At 45.6% G+C, this 26,323-nt stretch overlaps 1 protein-coding gene across 1 annotated transcript in view; it reads left to right on the top strand.

The window, feature by feature from the left end:
* The window catches only part of LOC309546397 (multidrug and toxin extrusion protein 2-like), a 167,737-nt gene that overhangs the window by 55,013 nt on the left and 86,401 nt on the right, over positions 1–26,323 (top strand). The window contains exon 10 of the mRNA XM_082246056.1: positions 19,043–19,110. Coding sequence (XP_082102182.1) covers positions 19,043–19,110 — 68 coding nt within the window. The remainder of the gene's footprint in view (positions 1–19,042; positions 19,111–26,323) is intronic.

The following is a 26,323-nucleotide window of genomic DNA, read 5'->3' on the forward strand; positions in this document are numbered from 1 at the left end:
AGTCAATAAAAAACAATAACAGAATAAATCAGAAACATATGGTATAGATGAATGTAGATAATAGGATGCATGATGGATTGGACAAAAAAACTTTAAATGGCCTCCATTGCTCAACGCGTTTCGTGACCAAAGTCACTTCGTCAGGAGCAGGCACAATGCTGATTTCTAGAAAACATATAAATGTATAAACAATCTAGCATCCAATATGGGAGTACATTTAAAAAATATAAAAGAAACAGATGTATAACTTACAATGAAGTATTAGCTATCAATGAGGCAGTCTGGTCTCCCACAGAAACGTCCATAAAGGGAACTGAGGGGGCAAGGTCTCTGCCCAGAGCCAGAGCGCAGGATCCGGTGACAAAGTGTGAATTCCCATGGTAGGGCTTGGGCATGATAGGCAAGTAGAATTCTAGTAGGGTATACCAAAATTAATAATAATTATAAGTATATATACATATATATGTATAAACACATATATGCACGTAATATATATAAAAATATATAAAAGGAGGAAAGTCATCAAAATAAATTTGATGAGCCCAAAACCATAAAAAGTGGATGAAAAATAAAAATAAAAAAGGGTGAGTAGGTTATGTGGAACAATATATTCCAAATAATTGAAGAGTGAACAAAAAAGAGAAAAACATAGCGGCCAGAACCAGTATGTATTAAAAATGTGCCAGAGAAAGTGCTGAAACTGAGTGCAAAAAGAGAAAGGGATGACTATCCAGTGAGTTGATGTTAAAAGGAAAAGAAAGAATTCCCAAACCAGGGGTACAACCAAAATGGTGAAAGAAAAAGGAACCTCATGCATAAAAAATAAATAAATAAATAATGAAAAACGTGAACCCAGAATAGCAATAGTATTGTGCATGGAGATAAATGAAAAGATAGATTTCCCCTTTTGTCCTTTTATTACATTGATCCAGGGATGGAGGTGTGTCCCAGCATTTTCAACAATCCTACCTATTCATATTACCCCAATTCATCCCATTTATTATTATACTAGACATTAAGCCCGTTAAATTAACGGGCGCTAGAACATATGTGGTCAAACATTTGTAAAAACAGACTTAGCAGTAAGTCCACGCGAGCGCGCACCCGCCGTGCGCTTGCGCACACCAACCGATTCCAACAGTTTTGCCCGGCTGCCCGAAGTCTCTGCGCTCCAAGTCCCAACGGCTGTCCGTGGGGCACATGCGCAGTAGCGCAATCCCACGCACACAGGGACTGGACGCAGAGACATTTGTACTTTATATGTATAGATTATTTAGTATACTTAGAACAGAAGGAGCTATATATATATATATATATATATATATATATATATATTTTTTTATTTTTTTTATTTAGTATACTTAGAACAGAAGGAGCTATATATATGGGGGGGGGGGATTGTAGTGTGTTGAATGGGGGAGGGAGGGGATTGTAGTTTATGGGGGAGGGAGGGGATTGTAGTGTATGGGGGGACAGAGGGGATTGTAGTGTATGGGGGGGGAGATTATAGTGCATGGGGGAGGGGTTCTACAGTGCATGGGGGGATGGGTTCTACAGTGTATGGGGGAGGGAGGGGATTGAAGTGTGGGTGGGGAGAGGAAGGGGATTGTAGTGGGGGGAGGGAGGGGATTGTAGTGTGTTGGGGGGGAGGGGATTGTAGTGTGTTGGGGAAGGGAGGGGATTGTAGTGTATGGGGAGGGGATTGTAGTGTATGGGGAAGGGAGGGGATTGTAGTGTGGGGGAGGGAGGGGATTGTAGTGTTGGGGGGAGGGAGGGGATTGTAGTGTGGGGGGAGGGAGGGGATTGTAGTGTATGAGGGGGGGGAGAGAGGGAATTGTAGTGTATGGGGGGAGGGGATTGTAGTGTATGGAGAGGGAGGGGATTGTAGTGTATGGGGGAGGGAGGGGATTGTAGTGTGTGGGGGAGGGGGGGATTGTAGTGTGTGGGAGGGAGAGAGGGGACTGTAGTGTATGGGGGGGGATTGTAGTGTATGGGGGAGGGAGGGGATTGTAGTGTATGGGGGAGGGAGGGGATTGTAGTGTATGGGGGGACAGAGGGGATTGTAGTGTATGGGGGGGAGATTATAGTGTATGGGGGAGGGGTTCTACAGTGTATGGGGGAGGGAGGGGATTGAAGCATGGGTGGGGGGAGGGAGGGGATTGTAGTGTGTTGGGAGGAGGGGATTGTAGTGTGTTGGGGAAGGGAGGGGATTGTAGTGTATGGGGAAGGGAGGGGATTGTAGTGTGGGGGGGGAGGGAGGGGATTGTAGTTTTGGGGGGAGGGAGGGGATTGTAGTGTGGGGGGGTAGAGGGGATTGTAGTGTATGGGGGGAGGGGATTGTAGTGTATGGGGGAGGGGATTGTAGTGTATGGGGGAGGGAGGGGATTGCAGTGTATGGGGGAGGGAGGGGATTGTAGTGTGGGGGGGTAGAGGGGATTGTAGTGTATGGGGGGAGGAGATTGTAGTGTATGAGGGAGGGAGGGAGGGAGGGGATTGTAGTGTATGGGGGAGGGAGGGGATTGTATTTGTATGGAGGGGAGGGGATTGTAGTGTATGGGGGAGGGAGGGGATTGTAGTGTATAGGGAGACAGAGGGGATTGTAGTGTATGGGGGGTATTATAGTGTATGGGGGAGGGGTTCTACAGTGTATGGGGGAGGGGCTCTACAGTGTATGGGGAGGGAGAGGATTGTAGCGTGGGGGGGGAGGGAGGGGATTGTAGTGGGGGGAGGAAGGGGATTGTAGTGTGTTGGGGTGGAGGGGATTGTAGTGTGTTGGGGAAGGGAGGGGATTGTAGTGTATGGGGAGGGAGGGGATTGTAGTGTGGGGGGGGGGGAGAGGATTGTAGTGTATGGAGAAGAGAGGGGATTGTAGTGTATGTGGGGAGGGAGGTGATTGCAGTGTATTGGGGGGGAGGGGTTCTACAGTGTATGGGGGAGGGGTTCTACAGTGTATGGGGGAGAGAGGGGATTGAAGCGTGAGGGGGAGGGAGGGGATTATAGTGGGAGGGGATTGTAGTGTATGGGGAAGGGAGGGGATTGTAGTGTGGGGGGAGGGAGGGAGAGGATTGTAGTGTATGGGGAGGGGATTGCAGTGTATGGGGAAGGGAGGGGATTGTAGTGTGGGGGGAGGGAGGGAGAGGATTGTAGTGTGGGGGGGGAAAATTGCTGTCACGGGCGAACCAAAGGTGTTGGAGACCCCAAAATTGTACCGCAGGTGGCCAAGACACTCCACTACAGCTGAGAAAAATTTCGGGGTTCGGGGATGTAAGGGCGCGGAGCAGTGACCCCGAGAACCGGGCCGTGACCTAACCGCGATTTGACCAGGTTTAACATTGGAGTCTATGGCGGGTGGAGGCCCGGTTCTCGGGGTCACTGTTCCGCGCCCTTTCATCCCCGAACCCCTAAATTTTATCAGCTGTAGTGGAGTGTCTTGGCCACCTGCGGTACAATTCTGGGGTCTCCAGCACCTTTGGTTCGCCCGTGACAGCAATTTTCCCGCGGCGGTATTCTCTGCGTCCCAACGGCTGTTCTTTCAGCACATGCGCAGTAGTGCAATATCACGGACACAGGGAAAGCGGACACAGGGACACATGCGTTTTATTATTATAGATTTTTTACTCCCCCATTTTATAGCTTGCCATGCCTTTGGGTCATCCCCAATTGGTATCCTTTATTATTGTTCTATCATTCAGGCTGACAATACTGGGGCAGATTGGTAGACTCCCAGATCGTCCCCCCCTTGGGAACTGCGATGCTCCTCGATCGCTTCCGCCCCCTTCTCTTCCCCACCCCGACTGTTTCTGTACTGGACGGAGGCGGTGGGCCGTGGTCTGTGACCGCGGCGCATCGGCGCCACGTTTTCCCGCGCAGAGCATGACGTCACTTGTTGGCGTTGGCGTCTCTGCGCGTGTTTGCCATCTGCTTTCATAACCGGGACGCCATTCTAGGCAGCACAGTCTGCCTGGTGGCGCTCCTTCTTTTGTGAACGGCTCGTGACGCTGGGAGCCGTCCTTGCCCTTGCCATTCTGCAGGTCCATTCTCCTTATCTATCTTTTCATTTATCTCCATGCACAATACTATTGCTATTCTGGGTTCACGTTTTTCATTATTTATTTATTTATTTTTTATGCATGAGGTTCCTTTTTCTTTCACCATTTTGGTTGTACCCCTGGTTTGGGAATTCTTTCTTTTCCTTTTAACATCAACTCACTGGATAGTCATCCCTTTCTCTTTTTGCACTCAGTTTCAGCACTTTCTCTGGCACATTTTTAATACATACTGGTTCTGGCCGCTATGTTTTTCTCTTTTTTGTTCACTCTTAACTTATTTGGAATATATTGTTCCACATAACCTACTCACCCTTTTTTTAATTTTTATTTTTCATCCACTTTTTATGGTTTTGGGCTCATCAAATTTATTTTGATGACTTTCCTCCTTTTATATATTTTTATATATATTACGTGCATATATGTGTATATACATATATATGTATATATACTTATAATTATTATTAATTTTGGTATACCCTACTAGAATTCTACTTGCCTATCATGCCCAAGCCCTACCATGGGAATTCACACTTTGTCACCAGATCCTGTGCTCTGGCTCTGGGCAGAGACCTTGCCCCCTCAGTTCCCTTTATGGACGTTTCTGTGGGAGATCAGACTGCCTCATTGATAGCTAATACTTCATTGTAAGTTATACATCTGTTTGTTTTATATTTTTTAAATGTACTCCCATATTGGATGCTAGATTGTTTATACATTTATATGTTTTCTAGAAATCAGCATTGTGCCTGCTCCTGACGAAGTGACTTTGGTCACGAAACGCGTTGAGCAATGGAGGCCATTTAAAGTTTTTTTGTCCAATCCATCATGCATCCTATTATCTACATTCATCTATACCATATGTTTCTGATTTATTCTGTTATTGTTTTTTATTGACTATTATGGTTTTATTATGATTATCCAAATGTATACCATTTTATGTCCCCTCATACTTTGTTTGTATACTTATTGTATCTATGTTAAACTGCTATTGATACGTTATTAAACATGTGATGCTAACCATATGCTTCCATATGCTTACCAGCGGATGTATATGTATATTATTAACATTATGTGTACACTGGTCACACCTCATATAAAGTCCCAAATTTGTTTGAACACCATGTGTTCATATATATAATTTTTCTAATTAATCAGGGATGGAGACTCAATTGCACGAGTCTCATTTAAAGTCCCACTTTCCTTGCCTTTCCCCTTTCTTCAACATTCCCTCCCCTTCCCCCATTTCCCCTTTTGTCCTTTTATTACAAGGTCCCTGCTTTGGTGATTTCGCTTTCCAGTGCTGCGACAGGGTGAATTTTTCTTCCCCCTGTCCTGGACGGTGGTTACCATGGATGCCACCCTGTCCGGATGGGGTGGCGTTTTGACACGGATTGTGTTCAAAGGGTCTGGCCTCTAGAAGCATCCAGACTACCGATCTAATTACTGGACATCTCCTCCGGAGGTGTTTCATTGGTGGTCTCTCAGGTGGTGAACTCCCGAGTTGTACCTGTTGGCCTCTCGTTTCCACAGGAAGGTTTTTGGGTTTGTAGCACAGTCTTTGGATCCTCTCGCCGAGGCCACGGACGCACTGGTGGCTCCTTTGGGGCTGGTGTCGCCTGAAATCCGGCTTTCCTCTTCTGGAACCTCTGCCAAGATTCCTGCATAGGCTCGAGGCAGAAGGGATTACGGTCATCCTAGTGGCTCCCGACTGGCTTTTCCGGTCTTGGTACACAGATCTGTTATGGTTGGTCTTCGATGTTCCTTGGTAACTTCCTCTAGGGAACTTACTAGAGGAGATCTGTTGGCTCAAGGGTCAATCTTCCATCTTGCTTTACAGTTGCTGGCTTTAACAGCTTGGCTGTCGAAGCCTAGAGAGTTTTCTGTTTCCCACACTGCTGCAAGCTAGTAAATCTACTTTTATGTAGATTTACCATCGCCTTTGAGGAGCATACTTTGCGGATGTGAATCCCATGGGGCTCACTCCTGCTCTTTTTCAGTGATTTAGAGTTCAATGATTCTCAACGAGGTGTTGAGCAGCAGCTGGCCTTGGGTACCATTAAGGGCCAAGTTCGACCATTGGCGGTTTGCTTTCTTCGTCCTTAGGCAATGCCTTCTGTGGTCTGCACCTTTGTTCAGGGGGTTCGCCACTTGGTTGCCCTCGTGGGATCTCAACTTGGTGCTGTTGGTTCTTCAGTAACCGCCGTTGGAAAATATTCACAAGATTCCTTTGCTTGCATTGTCCCAGAATGTAGCCTTTTCTTGGTGGCTTTTTCTTCTGCACTGAGGGTTTTGGAGCTGGCAGCTGTCTTGTTTTTCACCTGGGTGGTTCTCGGAGATAGGAGTGGTGCTTCATACCTGCCAGTTTCCTTCCTAAGGTCGTCTCTTGTTTCCATTTAAATAAAAGCATTGTGTTGCTTACCTTGTGTTTATAAGCCTAAGCACCCTGAAGAGATTGTCTTTTATTCTTTGGATGTTGTTCGTGCAATCGGGGTGTACCTAGCGGAGTCGTTCCAAAAAATCAGATTCCCTGTTTGTCCTTACGGATAGTTTTGGTAAGGGGCTGGCCACGTCTGCTGTCACCTTTTTCAATGGATTTGGCAGATGGTGTGCAGGCCTCTTGTATTTAAGATCAGGATCCTCCATTTTCCTGTCAGGGCGTGTTCAATGAGGGCGCTTAGTGCCTCTTGGACCTTCCCTCATCTGGCGTCAGTGGTGCAGGTTCGCAGGCCGCCTGGTTGGCCGTGCACACTTTCATAAAATTTTCTAGGGTAGATATGTTGGCATCTATTGATGCCGCTTTTGGCCGCATGGTTTTTCAGCCTGCTGTTGGAGAAGATTAGCCCTCTTTGTGGGTGACAATTATTGCCAGGTGAGCTTAAAGCGGAGTTCCGGGCAGAGAAACGATTTTTTTCTGAACATACCCCCGGGACAGTCAGGGCTAGCACATTCCACAATGGCTAGCCTCTGATCTGTCCCGGTTCGCACTTACCTGTAAGAAGAAATACTTACTTAGAAATTTTCTTCCACAGCGTTTCCATCTCGGTTGTGGGCAGCTGAAGCCGGCGCGGTCCTCTTCTCTGTCTTCTTCCGCGTCTTCGTGTCCCAGAATGCACTGCACCGGCCCCTCTCGTCACTTCCGGTGCGGCGCCGCATTCCTAAACAGCTTCTGGGCATGCCCAGAAGCTGTTTAGCAGGGGAATGCGGCGTCGCCCGGAAATGACGAGCGGGGCCGGTGCGGCGCATTGATTCCTGGGAGCTATGACGTTTAGCTCCCAGGAATCATCGCGAGGCAGGAAGTGACGGGGTGAGCCTCGGCGCTGGAGGAGGAAGCTGTCATAGGTGAGTATTTACGATCTTCAATAAAAAGGTGAGTAAACAAAAAAAAAAAAAAAAATAACTATCCAATTCCTTTTCAGGTGAGGCATACCTAGCGGAGGGGCACAAAAAAAAAAAATCTTTTTTGTGCCCGGAACTCCGCTTTAAGTTGTTTTCCTGGTTGAGCTCCTATTTTACCTGGTTGGCTACGTTTAGCCTTTGGGAAGTATGTTTATTGCTGTGTTCTTCCCACCCCTCGTGTTGATACTGCTTTGGGACGTCCCAAGGGTCAAAGAAGCTATTGAGCTGTGTCCGTCAATGAACGAAAGAGATCTAGATTTTTGTCTTACTGTAAAATACTTTTCTCTGATGCTCATTGACGGACACAGCACCCGCCCCTCTAATGAGTTGGGGGTTATGTTCTTCGGACACTGCTTGTTACAAAACTGAAGAACTAGAGCAGGAAGTGGCACTATATCCCCTGGGACTACCCTATGGGCGTAGTCAAACTTTTTTTTCTACCTAGTGCCCTACTCCAATGGAGAGCAGCATAACCCAAGGGCCAAAGAAGATATGAAGCTGTGGATAAATGATTTTACGGTAAGACAAAAATCTATTTTCTTTTTTTTCTTCGAAGTGTCGGTTTTGCTGCAGCAGGTTCTATACACGGTACAGATGCACCACTTTGCAGGCAGACTAAGGGAACCCCACAGACACTATATTTAAAGGCGATTTTCATTTTTATTGTTTAATTGTTTCACTTTAACCATCAAAAAAAATCACTGCTCTTTTAAAAAGAACATTTTGCATTGATACATATCCCCCAGGGCAGTACTTGGACCCATATACCCTTTTTATGGCCAATACCTTGCATATCTGCCTTCTGAATGGGGACTTTTGATTTTTCAAGTTTGGGTCCTATAGACTTTAATAGGGTTTCAGGTTCTGGTCCGAACTTTGCGATGTTCAAGAGTTCTGGAGCAAACCAAACCTGGGGGGGGGGGGGGGGGTTGTTTAGCCCCACTCTATCTATTATTTGCTGCTGTCAAACACTATATAGGCATGAAATAGAGGGATACAAAGTAACATTGCTACTATTGTATTGTATTCTATCTACTCTGTTTCATTCTACTGCAGATCATAGATAAGAGCTTCAATCTGCAGCAACCTGGTAAAATGTATTTATTTTCTTTTTCGTTCATTGACATACACAGCTCCAGATATTCTTAACCATTGGGTTATACTGCCCCCTACAGGAGTAAGACATTAGGCAGAAAAAAAGTCTGGCTACACCTATGGGCAGTCCCAGGGGGTATACTCTCTCTCTCTGCTATAGGTACTTTTTCTGCCTAGTTAGGAGTAAGGACCTAGTTCCATGCTGGGATCTTTGGTTCTAGCAAAAATTTTTTTCTTTTTTCCTGTTTTTTTTTTCTGTGAGATCTACAATCAACTGCCGAACAGGCGGGATAATCTAGATCCAGTGGTCACCCAAGTCTGGGCAGCGAGCGAGCGCAGACCTCAGCCCCACCGTGACATAGCCCCACTGGACGGGAGCTGGCCTGTGAGTTAAACGCCTCGCGAGGTTGCATATGACCAGGTCTCGGCCTGAGTCGCAGCGTTCCTCCTGGCCGACAGCCCCCCATTTAGAAGGCGAGGGGTTCTGTCTGGAGCAGTGCACGTCTGGTTCCTGGTATGATGAGTAGCTGTCCCCCCCTCTCCCCCTTGAGGGTTTTGGAGTGGACATGGGTCCCTCCATGGGACGGTCAGACCCCCAGGTTCCCCTCCGTTCCTTAGGCACCCCCTTCACCCCCTTCACCTATCCCCCCATCCCCCCCCACTAATGCTGGGGCTGTGTGGGTGGTCTGGTACACTCCCGGGGTGTGGACAGGGCGCTGGGGGCAGGCGTGCGCCACCAGTGACTGGACGATCTACTGTGCAGGGGGGGGGGTTGTCCTGCCTGTGCCTGTCCAGAGGCCTAGGGATCCCTCCTGGGTCCGTGGGAGCCTTGTAGTGCCGCGCAGAGCTGCCATTTTCTTGTAGCCTTTGTGGGCGGCCGTGTTTGTGTGGTCTAGTGGCGATTTTTCAGTGCTTTGCCATAGAAAACAGCAGCGACCATGACAGTGGAGCCCTATGGGCGGCGATTTCAGTGGTGGGAGCCCCTCCTCATCCCCTGGTGCTGACTCCTGGATCCTTTCCTTTCCTCATCACCGTACGTGCATTACAGATTCTCCTGGTGGCTGTGGTTCCTAGTTTCTGCGGGGTGGTGAGTCTGGTGGGGTCCTCTACCTCCCTGCTGAGGATTGATTGGGGCTCTGGGACTGGCAGCCGGGTGTGCTGCCACAGTGGTTGGGGTGTCCCTTAGTAGTGTTTTACACTTTTTTTTTGTGGGGTTGTTAGGTACCTGTTAGGTAAAGTCCGAAGTGGAGTTTGAGTGCTGAGGATTCAGGCGAAAACGTAGTCAGGGATCAGGCCGGCAACAGATCGGGCAAAGCGGTATCCAAACGTAATCCAAAGAATGGTCAGGCAGGCAGAAGTCATACACAAGCTGGCGGTGAAGTACAGATTCGGCAGGCTGAAGAGGGGTCAAGAATACAGGCAAAAGTTCATACACGAAAGTCTATCAAAGAGCAAGCAGCACACCCAGGAACAGGAAGATATTCCAAGCAAACGGGCATTGAGTAACAGGAAGTTCTGCTTTTTGAAAGCTGAGTAAATTGTACATTGTTTGCAGCTGGCAGCAGGTGGAGCTAGTGAGTCCAAAAGTAAAGCATCAGGCTGGAAAAATCACTGCACAAACTCCAGAGCTTCTCTGTGGCACAACAGATAAGGCTGCAAGCTATGGAACAGGGAAGCTCCCGGTTCAAGGACACCCAGGTACATGAAAGGGGTCCCCCTGGTGGCTCATGGAGTTTAAGGGCACATCTTCCTACCTGATCCCCTCTCTGAGGTTGCGGGGCCTTCCGGGTCCCAACCATCCATCGACTCACACTGACGGCGGCCCTGGAGTCCTTTGTGTCCCGGGTGGAATTGGATTTTGGGTGACCAGACTGGCAGAAAAACGCCCCCTGCCTCATCTGTTCCCTCAGATCCTGAATCTGATTTGGCCCCTGCGACCACGTGCCCTGAATCCTCAGATAGGGAGGAGGATTCCTCCACTTCTGCAACCGCGCATAAAAATGCGCTGGGGGACGCACTGATTGTATCTGTGCCTGAGACCTTAAAGATGGAGGATGTTGCTGCAGCTGTGATGGAGGCGCAGGTCCCCTTTGGCACTTAAAAGCCATCCAGGGGTTGCAGTTTATCTGTGATGCCTCTTTCGATGCGGCTCCCCTAGTGGCTTGGCTCTCTGCAATGACAGTGGTCCTTCGGTGTATCTTTTGGCTCAAATGCTGATCTGTGGACCAGACTTCTAAAAAGGCCTTAACTGATCTTCCCGTTTAAGGATAAAAGAGAAAGAGATTTGGACTTTGAGTGAGGCAAGTGGTATACAGCTGATAAAACAATGTTATACAATGGCGTATTTATTGATTGATTCATGGATAACAAAGTTCGACATGGCACATCACAGAAATGAAACATGTTAATTATTAATGTGAGCTGATATACATGCCTTAGCATCCAATAGATAAAATACATAATTACAAACAATTGCAAAATTTCATATATTAGATCAAGATATAAATGCCTGATTGGGATATGGCTACATCCAGTTAAAGCTCAACGTGTTTCGTGCGCTAAATGCACTTCCACAGGAGCAGATGCAGGACATAAATAAATCCGCTCATAGTTGGAAATGGTGCTGAAAGTAGAGAATAGCTGAGAATGTGTCTATTCCGGAAGCTGTGGGAGCATAGCTAGCGGAAGTCCAAGGCATACACACAGCACATCCCTGACTGGGATAGGTCCCAAAAAGTTGTAAGTAATGCATGAAGCAGCTTCGAACATTGTCTGTAAAGGAAATAAATAGTATATAAAATAGTATATACATTTAAATGTTGCTGCTTGCATATAAGTATCTTACCTGGGAAGCCTAATTAGACCAAAAAGAGGATAAAGAACAAGTAGGTAATAAGAGTTAAACCAAAGGACCAACAACCAAGAAAACAAAGTGGTATAGTGTAGGAAGTGAATGAATTTGGAAGAGCATGAAAAAGTTAACCCCAAAAGAGTGAATAGAACCAAAGCTGAAAGGGGAATCTAGAAAAAAAAAAACACAGTGGTTAGTTACCATATTGAGTGATGTGTATTACTACTTATATATTGGTATGGGGCTCGTGCTCTTAAAAAGTCAAAGCAATAGAAAATATCAAGTGACACAAGCCAAGAAGAAAAAGGGTGCAAATGTGATAAAATCTAAGTGAGGGCCAAGGAAAATTAAATCCATGACACTTGCATGGACTCTGGAAGAATCAAGACAGTGGAGAAAGGGGAAAGGAGGTGAATGGAAAAACCATACTGAAATGATTACCTTGTAGATCCCACGATGGCAAACAAAAATATGAATGTAAACAACAGCCTCCCCAGGAGAAAAGAGTATGTGGGACCAATTACTCCCCCAGGGGTTCTATATGCACCCAAGGCAAAACCGCAAGATGCTCCCAGCCAATCTTCCACCCTGCTTTACAGTCGCTGGCTTTGATGGCTTGGCTGAGGGATAAGGGTTGGTCTGAAACAGTTATTCCTACGCTGTTAATAGCTAGGAAATCTACTTCTAGGAAGATCTACCATCGTACGTGGAAGATGTACATCGCTTTGTGTGAGTCCCTTGGGGTTCATCCTCGCTTCTTCTCGGTGACTCACATCATAACCTTCCTTCACTGGGGGTTGAACAGAAATTGCCCCTTGAGTACCATCAAGGGTCAAGTGTCAGCCTTAATGAATCTTCTTTCAGTTACCCTTGGCCACACACTCCCTGGTGCGTACCTTTCTTCAGGGCGTTTGCCATTTTGTCCCTCCAGTGCGTCTCCATTGCTGCCTTGGGACCACAATTTGGTTCTTTCGGTCCTCCACAAGTTTACCTTTGAGATTCTTCGGGAGATTCCCTTGTTTACGCTGTCTCAGAAGTAGGGAATGTAGACATTGTGTTGACTGGCGGTATTATCCTGTTGTTCACCTTACTTGGTGGTTCACAGAGATGAGGTGGTTCTTCGCCCCTGTCCGTCATTCCTTCCAAAGGTTGTTTCTGATTTCCATTTGAATGAAGACATTGTGTTGCCTTCGCTGTGTCCCAGGACAAAACATCCTAAGGAAATTGCCTTGAATGCCTTGGATGTGATTCGCGTAATTAGGGTGTACATGGCAGCTATGGGGTCTTTTAGGAAGTCTGACTCCTTATTTGTGCTTACGGATGTGTCTCAGACAGGGTTGTCTGCTTCCTTTGTGACCATTCCCAGATGGATCAGACCGACGGTGGTTCAGGCCTATTCCATCAGGGGTCAGGTAACTTCCTTTCCATATCAAGGCGCACTCTACTTGGGCGCTCAATGCCTCCTTGGCTTTCCGTCATCAGGCGTCAGTTATTTTGGTTGAGCCCCTGTTGCCTGGTTGGCTACTGTGTTTAGCCTTAGGAATTTTTTGCTGTTCCCACCCCTCCATGTTTAACACTGCTTTGGAACGCCCCAATGATTAAGAATATCAGAAGCTGTGTCGCGTCAATGAATGAAAGAGAAAATGGGATTTTTGACTTACCGTAAAATCCATTTCTCTGATGTCCATCGACGGACACAGCACCTACCCCTCTGTGAAGTTGTATTTTCTCTGACACTGAGTGCCTATAGCAGAGAGGCAGTATACCCCCTGGGACTGCCCATAGGCGTAGCCAAACTTTTTTCTGCCTAGTGTTCTACTCCTGTAGGGGGCAGTATAACCCAATGATTAAGAATATCAGGAGCTGTGTCTGTCAATGAACATCAGAAAAATGGATTTTACGGTAAGTCAAAAATCCCATTTTCTCTTTCGTTTATTGAGGGACACAGCTCCAGATCTTCTTGAACCTTGGTTTTATGCTGCCCCTACAGGAGTAGGACACTAGGTGGAAAAGAGTTTGTCTACGCCTTTAGGGCAGTCCCAGAAGGTATACTCCCACTTCCTGCTATAGGTCTTCAGTTTTTTTTCTGCCTAGTCAGGAGTAAGGACCTAGTTCCTTGCTGGGATCTCTGGTCCTAGCATTTTTTTATTTTATTATTTTTTGTTCCTGTGCGAACTACAATCAACTGCCAGACTGGGCGACGGACTGGATATCCTATATCCTTACGGTCTTCCCAGTCTGGCCAGCGAGCGTGACCCAACCATAACCTCGCGCTAGGTTGGCCACGACATAGCCCCACTGGACGGGGGCTGGCCAGGGAGTTAAACTCCTCGCAAGGATGCATAGCTCTGGTCACGGCCCTGGTCACGACCTAAGTCACAGCGTGCCTCTGGCCTGCAGCACCCCTTTTTCAGTATGGTGTGGTGGTCTGCCTGGAGCGGTGCCCGCCTGGTCCCAAGGTGTGGTTTGTAGTGTCCCCACCTCCTGTCTGGTGGTTTTTCGGGGTGGACGTGGACCCTCCCTGGGTTGGTCGGGCCCCCGAGTGCCCTTCCTTCCCTCATGCCGCTCCCCCTTACTATCGGGGTCCCTCTGCGGGTCACCCCCCCATTCACCCATGCCTAGCTCCGCCTCCCTTTCACAGGGCAGTCATGCCTGTTTTTTCTGTTTGGTGGTGTCGAGCGGGTGCTTGGTGGGGGAGGGCCGTCGGCTGCGTTTGGGGGGGGTGGGGGTCCCTAGCGCGGTCCCCCCCTTACTGAGCAAGTGTACCTGGGGGTCTGTTTTTGAAGCCTATGGATCAGTGAATCGTTGGTGGGCCTCTAGTGGCAGTTCCTATACTTCCTCTTTCTCGTTGATCGCCGCACAGCGTGCAGCCTGGCTCTCTGGCTCTGCATCTGAGGAGGGGGTATTGAGTCCTGTGGGTGCTAAATTGCTCCCTCTTTATGTTATAGGTCTTTGGCGTGCATAGACTATTGGTGCCGCTGGTGCAGCAGTGGGGGGAATTTTTGACAGCAATTTTTATACTTTTTGCTGGCGGTCCTCAGGTTAACCGTGGAGTCTCTGGAGCACGAGTCACCACCGGACCCCCTCTTAGAGGCTGCAGGGGCCCGTGGGGTCCCATTCCGCTTTGTCTACTATGGCAGGGGTTCTGCAGTCACTGGTGTATAAAGTAGATATAGCCCTCCAATATAGGATGAGCGAAAAGCGTCCTACCCCCCCTTCACCTGCATCCTCTGTCTCTCCAAATTCTGAGGTGGATTTGGCCGCCACAGGCACAAATCACCCTACTGGATCTGCTTCCACGTACCCTGAGTGCTCTGATAGTGTGGATGATTCCTCTACCATTATAGCCGTGCATGAAAAAGCGCTAGTGGATGCGCTGATTGTATCAGTGCGGGAAACTTTGAAACTGGAGGACGCAGCTGCATCGGTGCAATTTGGTACCCGCAGAGCCTCTAAAGCGGCAAAGGTGTTTCCCTTTCCCGCCTATTTTGACAACATTGTCACCAGTCAGTGGGGCTCCCCCAAACGCACTAGTGGGGTCCCCAAATGCTTCGCTAGAAGGTATCCCTTTCCTGTTGAAAAAAAAAAAATATTGACAGTAACACCTGTGGTGGACTTGCAGGTTTCCAGGTTGAATAAAGCCACCCTTCTCCCGGTGGAGGAATCTCTTGTCCAATACCTTTTTGCCATGGCCTGTTCCAAAACCTTGGTTTCCCAGACCTGAGCTGAATGGGCTAAGCTCCTGCGCCAGGGTTTGGAAGGGGGATAACCTCCTCCTGACCTGGCGGCCCAGTCGGTTCAGGGGTTGCAGTATATCTGTGATACCTCTCTGGATGTGCCCCCCTTAGCATGTAGAGTGTCCGTGACAGCGGTGACTCTTTGCCGTGTGATATGGCTGAACTACTGGTCTGTGGACCAGGCTTCAAAGAAAGTATTGACTGATCTCCCTTTTGTAGGAGACCGTTTGTTCAGAGATTCCATGGAAGAGATCATTAAGGGGCTTACTGGAGGTAAGAGTACTTGCTTCCACAGACTACCAGGAGCAACGTGGCCCTTTCTTTTCGGCCCATAAGCGGCCCTTTCGTTCCTTCAGTACCGCAGACAAGCCCGCTTCTGCCTGAAGGGACACCCTCACACGTATCTGGGGTGGGGGGACGTCTTCGCTTTTTTCCTGTTCCGTGGGCCGCCTTGGTTCAAGACAAATGGATCCACGGGTTGATTTGGTCCGGTTACAAGATCGAGTTCAGGTGCTTGTCCCTGGCAAGGTACTTGCCTTCCAACCTGCGTTTGACCCCAGATCCCCTACGAGGTTTTCTTGGGGCAGTACAGGATCTGCTTTTACAGGGTGTCATTGTACCAGATCCGGAATCGGAACACTTTCAGGGGTTTTATTCAAACCTATTTACTGTTCCCAGGAAGGAAGGCAAGGTCCGTCCAATCCTGGACCTCAAGGCATTGAACCCCTTTGTGCGGGTTCAGAAATTTCTAATAGAGTCCATTCGCACGGTAGTGGCATTCCTTCATCAGGGGGATTTCCTGGCCTCTATCGATATCAAGGATGCTTACCTTTATATCCCAATATATGTCGGGCATCAGCGTTTCCTTCGCTATGCCGTGGGCGAGGAGCACTATCAATTCGTGGCATTACCCTTTGGTCTTGCCTCAGCTCCTCGGGTGTTCACAAAAGTTTTGGCCCCTGTGTTAGCATTGCTAAGGCAGAAGGGGATTGCAGTACTGGAGTACTTGGCCGATCTCCTTCTGCGAGCAGAGTCTCAGAATGCCTTACCAGACAGTCTGGACATTTCGGTGCAAGAGTTGGGATGGAAACTGAATTTCCAAAAATCTGTTCTGGTCCCCTCCACCAAGCTGGACTATCTGGGCATGACCCTGGACACATCCTCAGCCCGGGTGTTTCTTCTGGAGGTGAAACTCCAGAAGTTGCAGGATGCAATATGGCTCCTGTTGGCCAGCCGGCGGTCATCTCTCAGGACTCGTATGCAAGTACTGGGCTTGATGGTCTCCACCTTTGAGGCAGTCCTGTTTGCCCAGTTCTATACCAGTTCTCTGCAAAAGGAGATTCTTGCCAAGTGGAACAAGAATCCACAGTCTCTAGACAATCTGATCCTGTTGAGCTGGGGTACGAGGGGATCCCTGATCTGGTGGCTCCACACTCCGGCGTTTCGACAGGAAAAATCTTTTCTCCCCCTGTATTTGGACGGTGGTCACCACGGATGCCAGCCTGTCCGGGTGGAGAGCTGTCTATGGGCAGGGATTGTGCTCAGGGGGTTTGGACTCTGAAGGAGTCCAGCCTACCGATTTAATATGGAAAATTTGGGTGATCAGGCTTTGCCTGACCCAATGGACGAATCGTCTGCAGGGGCGCCTGGTAAGGATTCAGTCGGACAATGCCACGGGCTTGGCATATGTCAATCATCAACGGGGCACCAAAAGTGTCCTAGCAGCCCAGGAAGTAGCCAGCATTCTAAGGTGGGCAGAACGCTTTGTTCCAGCCATCTCTGTTGCGCATATTCCAGGGGTGGAAATATGGCAAGCAGACTACCTCAGTCGGCAGACGTTGGATCAGGGAGAATGGTCTCTCTACCCGGAGGTGTTTCATCAACTGTGTCTCTGGTGGAGACTACCGATGTGGACATGTTGGCCTCTCGTCTCAACAGGAAGGTTCAGAGGTTCGTAGCAAGGTCTCGGGATCCTCTGGCTGATGCCACAGATGCTTGGGGCCAGTATCGTCTGATAACTCTTATGCCAAAACGAAGAATTAAGGCACAAGGTTTTCCAGTCATCCTAGTGGCCCCGTACTGTCCTCACAGGTCTTGGTATGCAGACCTGGTATGGCTGGTCTCCGATGTCCCTCGGAGACTTATCTCAAAGAAGATCTTCTAGCTCAAGGGCCAATCTTCCATCCTGCTTTACAGTCTCTGGCTTTAACGGCTTGGCTATTGAAAGCCAGCTGCTGAAGGATAGAGGGGTGTCTGACCGGTAATTCCTACGCTGTTAAATGCTAGAAAATCTACTTCGAGGAAGATTTATCATCAAGTCTGGAAGGCGTTAATTGCGTGGTGTGAGTCTCAGGGGGTTCCCCCCCGTTCCTTTTTGGTGTCTCGTGTCTTGGAGTTTCTCCAAAGAGGTGTAGATCAGTGTTTGGCCTTGGGTACCATCCAAGGCCAGATTTCGGCCCTGGCGATTCTCTTTCAGCGCCTGTTGGCCATGAATTCCTTGGCTCACACCTTTGTTCAGGGGGTCTGCCACGTGGCTCCCCCAGTGATGTCCCTGTTACCTCTGAGGGACCTCAATTTGGTGCTGTCGGTTCTTCAGAAACAGCCTTTTAAAAATATTTGTGAGGTTCCTCTCCTTACTTTTGGCAGAAGGTAGCCTTCTTGGTGGCTATTACTTCTGCGCGCAGGGTGTCAAGAGTTGACTGCGTTGTCTTGTTTTCACCCTATCTGGTGGTTCACAGAGACAAAGCGGTGCTTCGTCCCTGCCAGTCGTTCCTTTCTAAAGTCATCTTTGGTTTCCATTTAAATGAAGACATTGTGTTGTCTTCCTTGTGTCCTAAACATCCTAAAGAGATTGCCTAACATTCTGTGGATGTGGTTTAGGCAATCAGGGTGTACCTGGCGGCGACTCAGTCATTTCGCAAATCAGATTCTTTATTTGTCCTTACGGATGGACCCCGTAAGGGGCTGGCCTCATCTGCTGCGACCATTTCTAGATGGAGCAGGCAGGCGGTGGTACAGGCCTATTCCATTAAGGGTCAGGATCTTCCTTTCCCTGTTAAGGTGCATTCTACTAGGGCATTTAGTGCCTCTTGGGCAAATGTTATAAGGTGGATGTGTTGGCATCTGTGGATGCTTCTTTTGGCCGCAAGGTTTTGCAGGCCGCTGTTGGAGAGGATTAGTCCTCTTTGAGGGTGTTTTTGTTTTTTGTCAGGTGAGCTCCAGTTCCTGGTTGAGCTCCTGTTTTACCTGGTTGGCTATGTTTAGCCTTTGGGAAGTGTGTTTCTTGCTGTGTTCTTCCCACCCCTCACGTTGACACTGCTTTGGGATGTCCCAAGGGTCAAGAAGATCTGGAGCTGTGTCCGTCAATGAATTAAAGAGAAAACTGGATTTTTGTCTTACTGTAAAATTCTTTTCTCTGATGGTCATTGATGGACACCGCACCCGCCTCTCTATTGAGTAGGGTTTTATGTTCTTCTGACACCGCTTGTTTCAAAACTGAAGACCTATGGCAGGAAGTGGAAGTATACCCCGTAAGACTGCCCTATAGGCGTAGTCAAACTTTTTTCTGCCTAGTGTCCTACTCCTGTAGGGGGCCGCATAAATCCAAGGGTCAAGAAGATCTGGAGCTGTCTGTCAATGAACACCAGAGAAGAGGATTTTACGGTAAGATAAAAATCCAGTCTTTTTTTTTAATTTCATATTTGACTCTATTTAACTTCATATTAACCATTAGTTTACCCTAATTTGCCCTAATTTACTCCATTCTTTCCCTCAAACTATTATTTTTCTTCTGGTTTTTTTTTTTTTTTTTTTATTTCTATTTTATATTAATATTTAGTGTAGTTCTTTATACATAACTGTACAGCTTCAGCATATAACCAGTCTTGTAATGTTTTTTTATATTTAATCTCTAGGTGTTATAAGTGTTGTTGAACTGGGTGCACAAGCTATAATGCTGGAACTGGCCACAACAGCTTACATGGTGAGTGTTCTTGAATGGTAACTTATAAACTTATTTACTTATCAACTTGAAAATAACTTGTTTCTAATGGTCAGACAGTTTCTGACTTTAGCTTTCACCTCTCTGTCCTTAATGCCTATGATTGGCACTGAAACTGAGAAACGTTTTTGGGTTCTTTTGTCATGAGGTGCCCAGTACCAATTAATGCATGTCAAGGTTACTATTTTTAACAGTACACCAACCTAGTACTGCAAATATGAATGCACAAAAAGCCAATGATGAAGAACGTTCATGAACCATTTTTAAGAATCCGGGCTTGGAATGGAGTTGTAGGGCCTTTACGGTATATGTAAACCCAATCACTAAAATCTTGTATACAGTGGGTTTTGAAAAGAATCAATAGTATATATGAAAGTGGTGCTGCACTATTCCTGAATGAGTGATAGTGTGAAGATAATAGATGAAAGTAAGAGTAATTTAAGAAATAATGTGACATCAAGTAATCATCTAAATAAATATCATCCTTAATACACATGATCCATCAGTGATGAGTGGTAAAAACAAGAATGAAAATGTCAAATAGTAAAACTAGAGTGATAATGCAGTATGCAAATAAAGCAGCACAAATTGGCATGTAAAGATACATAAGTAATCATCAACTTAAAGAGCTGAGGATTAATATAACTAAGGCGAGTAAAATGAAGAGTCCCTGGCCAGTGACTGGCCTTATGTAGCAAGTAATAGAAGACAGGCAATGCAATCAAAACAAATGATGAGTCAAATAGTGACTAAGTAACAAAAATGATCCGTGGTGTCTCTGGCTGTGCTACATTCTTACCTTACAGCATGAATATCCAAGGGACTTGACTTATCCATGGATCGAACGGGGTTGCTCTTTTTCTGTATCTTTCAGATGTCCATTCAGTGTTCCTAGGACTGTTGGTGATCTTACTTGCTAGTGAATCTAGGAAAACTTCTTAATCTTGTAGAAGATGGGTGGTCCTGGAAGGTGACCCAGGAAGCATGGGCAAGGAGAGAGGAAGGCTCCAATAGTGTAGTCGTTTTTTAAAATAAATTTATTGTGAATAAAATCACTTACATTAAAAACAGGCGATCCTGTGTATGACAAACAAGCGTCCGGCTTGTCCTCCAGCAGCACTTCTGGTACCCACCAGTTGTATGCCCGACGCGTGTCGTCACCGTCATGTGACTTCTTCAGGGGATACTGATAGGTAGTTGCGGATGTGTTTATATAGACAAAAACGAGGGGTGTTTAGGGGGCAATTTTCTTAGAGTCTCTGTGTTTTACATAGTGTTAGATACGAATAGCGGCCATTTTCGTGAAGACCAATCTTTAATATCAAAAGTGTGGCCAATGTATACACCTCCATATTGTGATAGTGGTGAAAGAAGAAATTATTGTTACAACTCCCCATTGAGATCTCACATTAGAGTTGTCAATTGCAAAGTGCTAATGTGAAGATAAATTAATGATTTGATAGCGGCCGTTTTTTTGAAGCCAAATAGCCAAATATCCGAAGTAAGAGCCAATAAGTGCATAAGTGTAGTAAGGATAATGTGAAGAATATGTGGCTAAATATGAACAACTAAAATGAAAAGGTTGCATGGAAATGTTGCTTGGGGCAATGACATAAAGCCGTAAAAACATAAATATTAAAATATATAATATATAGAAGTCGTGGAATTAAACATGGATGTATGGAATATATCATGAAGGAGTCTCAATAGACATGAATAACGCAATCAGGAACGGTAGTGCATAGAGGATATCCGTATAAGAGAGAGAGCAATAGACAAAGTATATACCTAACTAGAAAATTTACAATTTCCAGGGAAATTGTGTGAAATTTTCTTGCCGCCAGTCTCCAGCTGGAGTGGGCGGAGTAACTGTGTGTGTGTGTGGGAGTGGCAGCAGTTTGTGTGGTGGTTCCTATGGCAACTCACTCTACAGCAAGGGCAGAGAAAAGCGGCTAAAAAAACAAACTGCTCCAACTTGCTCACAGCATAAGGCTTTATATTGTGAGAATCACAAGACCCAGACCTACATTTTGCATAGTATGTGTCTGAAATATTAAAAATGAAGGCACAGTTGCAGTTTAGATATTGTCCTTCAAATTTTAGGTGGCTAGAGTGGAGTTTCAATGAATGTCAATGGGCGGCGTGAGTTGCAAACAAATGGTCATATTGTGAAAACTATCAGGACTATGGCTTAGCCGTGGACATTTTTAGTGACAGCAGGGATAGCTGAACATTTAGATATAAATATTTGTGTATGTGAAAATGAGGGAGTGGTGGCAGTTTAGAAATCATGTCCTGATTTTTCAGCTCCCACTCTAGTTTTGAACATTCCACCAGTTATTCCTATGGGACCAATTTCGCCACAAAAGCGCCGATATTTCGTGAACCATTGGGCGAAACGTAGCACACCAATCGGGAACAATCTGCTCGTTTCGGTATATTACTTGTCTTTGTAGTGTAAAAACTGTGGGAGGAGTTAGGGTGGTAAATTTGGCTATAATAAGAATATATATGTGAGATAACAGTAAGTGGTCTTGCCATGCAAGAACTCTTAATAAACAAAAAATAAAGGAAAAAAATATATAAGGCTTAACGCCAAGTCTACATATGAGATAACCTAGATGTTGAGATGAAAGATATCTGATGATATAAGGTATATACTGCTGAATAAAAGTAAAGCATTTTGTCTGATGCCCAAGAAGAGACTTTGGAAGTAGATAAGTAGGACGATTTTAGATATGAAGGTAAGTAAGTACATGTATATAAGAATAACCCAAAGGGCACAAACATCAATGCAATAGAATGAGACTCAGAAATCACTAATGAAACAATTCAAGTCAAATTCTATGCTGAGCCCCTTTGGATTAAGTGTATCCATAAGGAATATCCATTTGGATTCCAATTGGCTAAGGGTTCTGACTTTCTGACTTTCTCGCCAATGTCTCTTATAAGGGATTATACCCCAGAATGTTAAATGCTTAAAATCTTTGTCATGTACCCTAGCAAAATGTTTGGATGACACTATGCTTGTCATATCGTTTGATAATATTCTGCACGTGTTCCCTAATTCTCACTTTTTTTTACTTGAATTAATTTTTATTTGGTTTTCACAATAAGGAACAGAAATATAAAACATAAAAAAGTATTTTACAAAGCGATATGACAATATTTATCGCAAGAACAGGAGATGGAAAAAACAAAGAAGATACATCTCGTAAAAAAATGAATATACATTCATAACATAAGGAAATATCACTAAACTTTGGGTGAGACTATAATCTGGCGTCAATATCCAATTAAACAATATGAAAGTAAGAACTCTGTTGCCAGAAAAGCCAGGCTGTATGAAATTTGCTACCTCGAAACACAGAGTATGCATATGCCTTTTCCAAGGAAAAATGTTGATTGACTAGACGTATTACCTCTATATGGGAGGGGGCTATGGGTTGTTTCCAACATCTAGCAATGACCGTTTGGTCTGCTATCAATGACAGGTCTGATGTCAAAGGGTATGTTTTCAATGCCCAAGTAAAGAAGGGCTATGGCAGGTTCAGGTTTGATCAGTACACCCGTAACATCAGAAAGTATTTCAAAGATCTTCCTCCAAAAACTAATAAGTCCTTTACAGGACCAGAATATATGAAAAAGAGTACCAGTTTGGTTGCACTTTCGCCAGCACAGTGGGTCATAATTAGAGTAGATTGAAGACAGGCGGTAAGGAGTCAGGTACCATCTAGTAACTATTTTTTGAAATTGTTACCAGTGTGTAACACATTGTGTTGCCTTATAAGACATGCGTATCGCCCATCTCCATTGCTCATTGGAAAAGGTCGAACCCAGGTCTCTTTCCCATTTCGTCATGTGGGACGTTTTAAGGAATACAAGTTTCTGCTGTAGTTGATTATAAAACACCGATATCCCTTTAATCTTTGATTTTGGGTCTGTAAGATATTTCCACAGTAATTGAGGAAGGTCAAGTTTAGGGAGTTGATTTTTAGATATAAAACTTACTATGCTATTATAAGCAAAAACAGCCTGAGGGGAAAGTGAGAATTCTCGTTGGAGGGCTGGAAAAGATTTAATAGTATTATCTTGATACAATTGCGTGACTGTGTCAATGCCCCCCGACACCAATTTGCTAATGTGAACACAAGGAAGCAAAATACTCATAGTCGATAATGGTATGGGAACTGATATATTATTTTGTTGTAGCAAGGGTTGTGCGATTAAATAACGCCAGGAGAGTAGGGACGCCCTTATTGTTAGTGGGAGAGTGTGTAGTGTTATAGGTTTCCACATGTCCCCCAAGAGTAACGTATATAAGTCCTGAGAGTTGGATAACGCAGCTTCTATCGGAAGCCACGGGAGGGATATTTTATGGGTTCTATGGGTGAACCAATACTGCAAAGGGGCAAGACTGGATGCATGATAATAGTCTTCAAGACTTGGCAGTCCCAACCCTCCGACCGATTTATGTCGTATCATATGTGAATATGCACATCTTGCTCGTTTCTGCTGCCAGATGAAGATACGTAGAAGTTTATTAAGCGAGTTTATATAATGTTTGGGGATATGAATCGGAAGGGCGCGAAATATATATAGTATCTTAGGGAGATACGTCATTTTAAATGCAGCTATTCTACCAGCCCAGGATAGTTCCGTCTTCTTTAATTTATTAGTGTCATTTGAAATAGAGGCTATCAATGGTCGCAAATTAGATGACAGTAACCCAGAGGTTGGAAACGTTAAAGATATACCTAGGTATTGCAAGGCTTGAAGGGTCCATGTATAGGGTAGTTTTTGCTTGAGGTGACTAAGTGCATGACCCTGTATGCCCAAATTTAGAATGACAGATTTATCAAAGTTGACCTTATAATAGGAGATAGCACTAAAGGTTTGCAAAGTAACATGAACAGCGGGTAGGGACACGGTGGGGTTCGTCAAGCTCAGGATTATGTCATCAGCAAATAGCGTGATAACATGTTGTGAGTGCTGAAGTTTAAAGCCCGAAATCATAGAGTTTTGTCTAAACGTTTCTGCCAAAGGTTCGATCAGTAAATTAAATATCAGAGGGGAGAGTGGGCAACCCTGGCGCGTGCCATTTAGTATTGGAAAAGATTTAGATAGGGTGCCCGCCAAGAGAACTCTGGCCGTTGGGGAAGTATATAGGGTCAGGATAGCCGACAAAATCGGGCCAATGAACCCAAACTTCTCCAATACTGCTCTCATATACCCCCAATGAACACGGTCAAACGCCTTCTCTGCATCTATAGATAAGAGCAGAGAAGGCGTTTTAGTGCGCTCGGCATGGTGGAGCAGGTTAATAACTCGCCTTGTGGCGTCAGGGGCCTGTCTGCCCTTAACGAACCCCATCTGGTCCTCCTTTATAAGGGTGGGCAAAATTAATGCTATCCTATTAGCTATAAGTTTAGCATATAATTTAATGTCATTATTCAGAAGGGATATCGGCCTATAGTTAGCGGGGGCGGTAGGAGATTTGCCTGGTTTCGGGATTGTAATGATATTAGCCTGTAACATTTCGGAAGGTACCAAACCGATCTTAACTATATTTGTAAAAAGTTTCAATAGGTGGGGTGCTGATTGATCTTTCATGGACTTGTAATATTCGTTTGTGAAGCCATCAGGGCCTGGAGATTTATTTAGAGACATGGTTGCAAGTGTGTCGGTCAATTCTTTAAAGGAAAATGGTCTATTTAATTGCGTTAGCGCATCTGTCGTCAAGGTCGGAAGATGGAGTTTATGAAGGAAATCCATTATAGATGTGTCCGTAGGTTGAGGGGTGTCTGTGTCTAGTTTAAGATTGTATAAAGAGCTATAATAATCTGCGAATGTATCCGCTATTTCTTGTGGGTGTAAATGCTTGTTACCAGTGTGTGGATGCACTATGGATTCAATTCTAGTTTTGACCCTCCTCGCCTTAATCCTGGATGCCAAAAATTTGCCTGCTTTATTGTGTGCAGAGTAGTACCGCATGTGAAGGTGTGATAACATGCTTTCGTGACGCTCAAGGAGAAGTCTTCTAAGGTCAACGCGGAGTGAGGCTAATTTAGAAGCATTAGATGGAGAAGGAGTCTTTTTATTTGCGGTATCTACATCCTGGATAACACGAATAAGATCTTCCATTTTGTGATGGAACCTCCTCTTCAGCTTAGACCCTAGCTGAATAAGAAGTCCCCTCGCAAAGGCCTTATGTGTGTTCCACAGCGTGGCAGGATCAATATCAGGAGTATTATTGATTGAGAAGAATTCTTCCAGTTGGGATTTCAAAATTTTAAGGGACTCTGGGTCCGATAAAATAGAATTGTTACACCGCCACAAGTGTGTAGTAGAGGAAGCAGGGCGATGGGACATTGAGATATGGATAGCGGCATGGTCTGACCATGTTATAGGTGAAATAAATGTATGGGAAACATGAGGTAATGTTTGTATGTCAACTAAAAACATGTCAATTCTGGTATAGGAATTATGACTTGCGGAAAAGTAGGAATAATCCCTCTCCTCCGCATGTTGATACCGCCACACATCATGGAGCCCTTCAGAATGGATAAGTGTAGCTAAAGAAGGAGCCGAGGGTTTTCCTTTAGAAGAAGCATCCATGACGTGATTCGCCACCAAGTTAAAGTCTCCGCAGACAATTAGTCTCCCAGATTTGAGTTTGTTAATCTTTACCCACAACGGAGAAACCTCAGTTGGTGCGTGTTGGGGGCATACACGTTCACTATGGTGTATGCACAATTATCAATGGTGCAGTTAAGGATGATGTAGCGACCTTCTGTATCCAACACCACCCTAGTGAAGGTGAAGGATACAGAATCACTAATTGCCAACAAAACCCCTCTTTTTTTTCCCCTAGCAGAAGATTGGAAAATATGTGGGTAGTCCCTATGAGAACATCTCGGGCTGTGATCAAATTGGAAATGTGTCTCTTGGATGGCAAGGATATCTACCTTGTGGGAAGATGCCTCCTTCCACATGGAATACCTTTTAGCAGGATGGTTCAAACCCCTAACGTTTAAAGATAACAGTTGCAAAGACATGACATAAACATTCTACAATGATCGTAATCTATTGACATATAATGAAAAGGTAGTACCTTAAATTTATGGATACGTTTAATAAGATCTGGCAAATACCGTATTGTAAGTGAGGTAGTTCGTTCAGAGAAAAAAAACAA

The sequence above is a fragment of the Pelophylax lessonae genome, assembly GCF_965119305.1.
Source record: "Pelophylax lessonae genome assembly, chromosome: 2".
Taxonomy (NCBI): domain Eukaryota; kingdom Metazoa; phylum Chordata; class Amphibia; order Anura; family Ranidae; genus Pelophylax; species Pelophylax lessonae.